Source organism: Urtica dioica, chromosome 10 (genome assembly GCF_054948205.1).
Source record: "Urtica dioica subsp. dioica isolate 48M chromosome 10, U.dioica_male_clone48M_v1_H2, whole genome shotgun sequence".
Taxonomy (NCBI): Eukaryota; Viridiplantae; Streptophyta; class Magnoliopsida; order Rosales; family Urticaceae; genus Urtica; species Urtica dioica.
In genome coordinates this window covers 14940430-14946429 of record NC_142765.1, presented here as the reverse complement: position 1 = coordinate 14946429, position 6000 = coordinate 14940430, and the positions used below count along the sequence as shown (strand labels likewise).

At 38.8% G+C, this 6000-nt stretch overlaps 1 protein-coding gene across 1 annotated transcript; it reads left to right on the top strand.

Annotated features, from left to right (window-relative positions):
- The first annotated feature begins 420 nt into the window (after positions 1-420).
- Positions 421-5924, top strand: LOC149383487 (C2 calcium/lipid-binding and GRAM domain containing protein). Its single transcript, XM_089628954.1, has 9 exons — positions 421-849; positions 1914-3128; positions 3329-3511; positions 3581-3864; positions 3936-4052; positions 4131-4393; positions 4496-4682; positions 4777-5082; positions 5514-5924. Exons 1-9 carry the CDS (start codon positions 441-443, stop codon positions 5727-5729), a joined length of 3180 nt encoding a protein of 1059 aa, XP_089485080.1. The 5' UTR covers positions 421-440; the 3' UTR covers positions 5730-5924.
- The last annotated feature ends 76 nt before the right edge of the window (positions 5925-6000 follow it).

Sequence of the window (6000 nt, the reverse complement as noted above, 5' to 3'; positions counted from 1 at the left end):
TACTAACCAAACACGGCCAAAAATTTTTGGGTTACCGGAAAATTGAAAGGTATACGTACACACGACGTAAAGACTTACCCAAGAAGAAATATATATCTAGATTTGGTTTGACAAAAAAAGAAAGAAAGAAGAAAATAAAAAATTGTCTAAAAACCGATTGAGTTTGAGATACCTCCAACTTTTTTTATGTATTTATTTTATATTTCCATTAATCACCTCGCTCTCGTGTCCACTCCCATTTGCTTCCACGTCTCATTATTTCCAAAAATGTGTCACAACAATCTTTTTCTCTCTCCAAAAACCGATATGATTACTCTTATAAATTAAAAAAAACAAAAGTACAAAACAAAACCGACTCACTCTCCTCTCTTTCGTTAAATAGTCCGAAACCCATGAACCAAAAAACATAGATCAAGTAAGAGAGAGAAGAAAAAGAAAACATGAAATTATACGTTTACGTTTTGGAAGGCTCAGACTTGCATGTAAACCAGAAAAGCTGTTACGTGAAGCTCCAAGTTGGCAAGCAAAAATCGAAGACCAAACCAGTCGCTTTTTCTTCTTCTTCTTCTTCGGTTGTGGCTTGGAATGAAGAGTTCGTTTTTAGAGTCAATGACTTGGACAAAGAAGAGGTGATTGTGAGTGTATTTGAGGATGAGCATGATAGTAATACAAATGGGTTTAACGTTGCCGATCACGACGAGCCGGGTTTGTTTTCCGGGTCGGGTCGGTTACTGGGTCGGGTTCGGATTCCGGTTCGGTCGGTGGCGAGTGGCGAGAATCACACTTTGTCTCCCACTTGGTTCACTTTGGAAACGACAAACAACGTCGCTGGCGACAAACATAAATCTGGTTAGTACTTGGTAATTTATTTATGAAAAATTTATACAAATAGCCATACTAATTGATTACCAAAAAGTTTCAGTTTTCAACAAAATTACTAAAGTTACATTCTCTAAAAAAATTTAAGACTGTTATTAATTTTTTTGGGATTTATGTTAGCAATTTATTATCACTTTAAAAATTTAATCATACAGTCAAAATTATTGAAACCCAATATTTATACATTTTTTACTATTTCACTCATTTTAGATAAATTATTTCACTCATTTTAGACAAACCACGTTGATTTCAGGTGGTTATTTAACTTATTTACCCTTTACTTATACTCATTTTATTACATTATTTTGTATATTTATCACACGATAAATTGAGAGAGAGAAAATTTGTGGAAAATGTAAAACTGAATAATGAGTGGAAGTTTTTTTTTTTTTTTTTTTTTTTTTTGGAATAATTCTATGATAGTCTTAACTTAAGACATACGTGGCTTTCTTCTCGATTTTTTTTTTTTAATTTTTTCAAAAACTTTGATTTTCACTCATAACTCATAAGAATTTTTCCGTGTATTTTCTTTCGAGTTTTTATCTCTTTCTAATTTTCAGATTTTGTCATTACTTGAAGGAATATCACTTTATAACACTTGATAGTAGTGACATCTGTGAATATCTTCTTATCTTCTTCATTGGCTAACCTTATTTGTGAATTTGTGATTGTGAACATATTTGAAGGAATACAGTTTTCTCTGTTATACAAAATAATGTGTGTAAGTAAGATCTAGATGGATTTTAGTTATGCTAGTTTCTCTCCTTTGAGATTTTGTAATTAGGGTGTAAAACACACTTAAAGTATCAACTTGTAAATTAAGCTGTTACTTTCCATAGGAGCATATTATTTTAATCAGAGGCCTAATTTGCCTAACATTGCAGTTCGAGAATATAAATCAGAAGAATACTTAGCTGTATTGAATGCAAAGTGAAGTCTATATCAACGTTGACACATTATAAATTGTTTCATTTTTTTATATTATTTTTGTTATTAATGTCTTTTTGGAATACCTCCATTTTACACCACTGCAGGAAAAATCCTTCTCACCATTTCTATATACGGAAAACCCGAGGATTTTCACACCACCAACTCCCCCGAAACGTTTCCGGTTCCGATTCTAGAAGTGAAAATCACCGAAGAAGACCGAAAGAACTCCAAATCTCCGCAATTGAAGATACCGAACGTAAAACACCTAATCAAATCCCTCAATAGCCGTATGGAAAACCTCTTCCGGAAGAAAGGCGAGGCCTTAAAATCCGACGCCGGATCATCGTCGGACATTTCGAGCTTGGGATCCGAAATATTGGAGGATCGGCTCGAAAACGATGACGACGATGATTCTTCTTCGCGCTCTTCTTTTGAAGCTGCTCTTCGGAGAGTGCAATCTGAGGATCACTCAGAGGACTTGAAAGGAGGCGTGCTAGTTGACGAGACGTACTCGGTCCCGCCGGAGGAGCTCAACACATGGCTCTTTGGTCCCAACGCGCTCTTCGCTCGAGACTTGGCCGAGCTTCAAGGGACCACGGACCTCCGTGAGGGTCCGTGGGAGTGGAACGGCTCAGGGAAGCTCACGAGGATCGTGACGTACACTAAAGCCGCGACGAGGCTCGTCAAGGCCGTTACGGCCACGGAAGAGCAGACGTACGTTAGAGCCGACATCGACGTTGGGGAATTCTACGTCTTCGTCTCGGTGGCCACTCCTGAGGTCCCGTATGGGAGCTCGTTCAAAGTTGAGCTCCTCTACAAGATAACGTCGGGGTCGGAGATGTCGTCGTTGACGGCAACTACATCATCATCATCATTGACGGTGTCACGCCTTGTGGTTTCATGGAGGTTGAACTTCCTTCAGTCGACGATGATGAAGGGCATGATTGAGGGTGGGGCTAGGCAAGGTTTAAAGGAGAGCTTTGACCAGTTTTCCGCCCTGCTGGCCGAGAATTTTGAGGTGGTGGATTCGATGGACAAAGATCGAGTTCTTTCGGATTTAAAAGCGGGACATAGGTCCGATTGGGAGTTGGCGGTCGAGTACTTTTGGAACTTCCCGGTCATTGCCACGATCTTTGCCGGTTTGTACGTCATCATTCACATACTTCTCTGCGATCCGAGCCCTCCTCGGGGATTGGAGTTCTTAGGGCTAGAGTTGCCCGATAGTTTCGGGGAACTTGTCACTTGTGGGGTCTTGCTAATCCACCTACAACATGTTTACAACATGGCATCGCGGTTCGTGCAAGCTAGACTACAACGAGGTACATTGTCTATGTGTTCCTCTAATTAAATTACGACATGTCATTAACTTTCGTGTAAATTTATTTTTATTTTTATAAAAATGTGATTAAGAAAATTTCCGCTTATAATTTAATTGGACGGGCATTGAGGAAGACAAACTCGTTTCGTTCTAGTTTTTAGTATCATTTAAAAAAAAAACTTGATTTGGTTTTTGTTATAGGAGGAGATCACGGAGTTAGAGGGCAAGGCGACGGGTGGGTTCTCACAGTTGCCTTGATTGAAGGAGTCAACTTGGCATCGTTGGGCTCGTCGGGTTTGTCTGATCCTTATGTCGTTTTGACATGCAATGCTAAGACGAAAACGAGCTCGGTGAAACTCCAATCTCGTGACCCTCAGTGGAATGGTCGGTAAAGTCTATATGGACCTAATTTTCTCTTAAGTTTTATATTTAAAACCTCATTTTTTATGACAGAGATACTTGAGTTTGATGCCATGGAAGAACCGCCTGCGGTTTTGGACGTGGAGGTCTTAGATTTTGATGGCCCGTTTGGCAAAGCCATTTCACTAGGGCACGCAGAGATCAATTTCTTGAAGCACACAGCGACCGAGCTCGCGGACATGTGGGTTCCGCTCGAGGGGAAGCTTGCGCAGTCCTCTCAGTCGAAGCTGAGGTTGAGAATCTTCTTAGACAACACAAACGGGTTTGACACAATAAGGGAGTACTTAACCAAGATGGAAAAAGAAGTTGGGAAAAAGGTACTTATATATGTTATAAAAAAATCTATATCAGCGTGATTTGTTTCTCCTCATAAATCTAAATGTTGCAGTTGAATCTCCGATCGCCTCACCGAAATTCAATGTTCCAAAAGCTTTTCGAATTGCCGCCAGAAGAGTTTCTCATAAGCGATTTCACATGCCAATTGAAGAGAAGACTTCCACTACAAGTAAGCTCTTTCATCCACAACACAAATGACATTGATCTCTTGTTGTAGAGCGATCAATTGAGTTAAGTCATTTCCTAGGGACGGCTTTTCTTGTCGGCGAGAATAGTAGGTTTCTACGCAAATTTGTTCGGTCACAAGACGAAATTTTTCTTTCTGTGGGAGGATATCGAAGACATCGCGATCCTCCCGCCGACCATTGCGTCCATGGGAAGCCCGTTGTTGGCCATTATCCTGAAGAAGGACCGAGGCTTGGATGCGAAGCACGGCGCTAAGTCTCAAGACGAACAAGGCCGGCTAAGATTCTACTTCCACTCATTTGTGTCTTTCGATGGAGCTTCTAGGTTAAACCGTTCTCACAAAATACTTTCATTTTTCATGCATGTTTTTGCATATTCAAGATTAGGCGCTCATTTGTCTTATTCTTTGTGTGTGTGCATTGGCAGGACAATATTGGCATTGTGGAGGACTAGAACAGTTACAAACGGTCAAAAGGCTCAAATAGCCGAAGAACATGACAACGACGACAATGGTCAGGAAGAAATAAACGCCGTGATCAACGACACCGGTTATTTCTTGGACGTTGAAAATGCAAAGCTTTCCAAAGTTTATTCTGCCGAACTCCCCGTCAATGTGAGACCACAACGAAAGAATAAGAAAGTAAAGAAATGAGAAGAATAAATGTCTAATTCATAACTAATATTTTTTTTCCTCTACTTTCCTGTAGATGAATTCACTGATGGAAATGTTTAATGGAGGAAAGTTGGAGAAAAAAGTGATGGAAAAATCGGGGTGCCTGCGCCACATGACCAATCCATGGGAACCGATCAAGGAAGACTACAAAAATGACAAAAAAGACGTCATCGTACACGAACGACGACTGTCATACAGATTCAATCGAAATGTGTCAGTCTTTGGAGGAGAAGCCACGTGTGTTCAACAAAAATCTCCCATCAACGACAAAGAAAACCGAGGGTGGATTGTCAACGAAGTCATGGCACTCCATGGCGTCCCGTTATCTGACCGCTTTCGGGTAATTTTTTTACTAGAAAAAATAGCTTCTATAAAACTAGAAACTTGATAGTTTATCCTAAACTTAGACAGACTTTAAATTATTAATTTAGTGTATTAGTAAAAAAAATTAATCACTTATGGAATTTTGACACGTGCAATTTAAAATAGTTTTTATTTATTTATTTTAAAGAAAATTATTAAATTAAAATTGTTTCAACTTTCTATCTTGTATTTTAAAGGTTGTGATATAATTTAAATTGGTTTTTATTTAATTAGGATATCGTCAGGTTAACTCCAGCTGGAAAATATATTGTAACTAAAAAAAAATGTTAAAATGAAAATGAATGACATATTACTAAAAAAAAAGCTAAAGATACCGTTCACGTAATAGTTAAAGAGATAGTTTCCTCTAATTTATTGTAATATAATTTTATCTTCGTTTTTGCGAAGGTTTGTTTGCGGTATCGGATCGAGGAATCGGAGTTTGCTCACAATGCTTGCAAATGCGAGGCCTATGCCGGGGTAATTTGGCTGAAGAACACAAAATTTCAGGAGAGGATCGCTCGGAACGTCGCCGAGAAATTTGCTGTTCGAGTGGCAGAGATTTTCGCTTTGGCCGAGAGAGAGATTCTATTGGCTTCTCAATGTGCGACACAATTATTTTGAAATCTTCAAATACATATATTTCACTTCAACACACCTTCTTTTCACATGTACACATACATGCACACCTACAAGTCAACGTATGGCCAAATTACAAAATGAGGCTTTTGTTTGACTCACTGGTGGTGGTTCTTAACTGACATTTTCTTTTAGTTGAGTAACATCATATGGATTTAATTTCATTTAACGTCTTGATCATATTTTGGACGTGAATGATAAGCAATCACTCAAGGTTTATTTATTTTGGAGAAAAATTAGGTCTCAATGTAAGTCT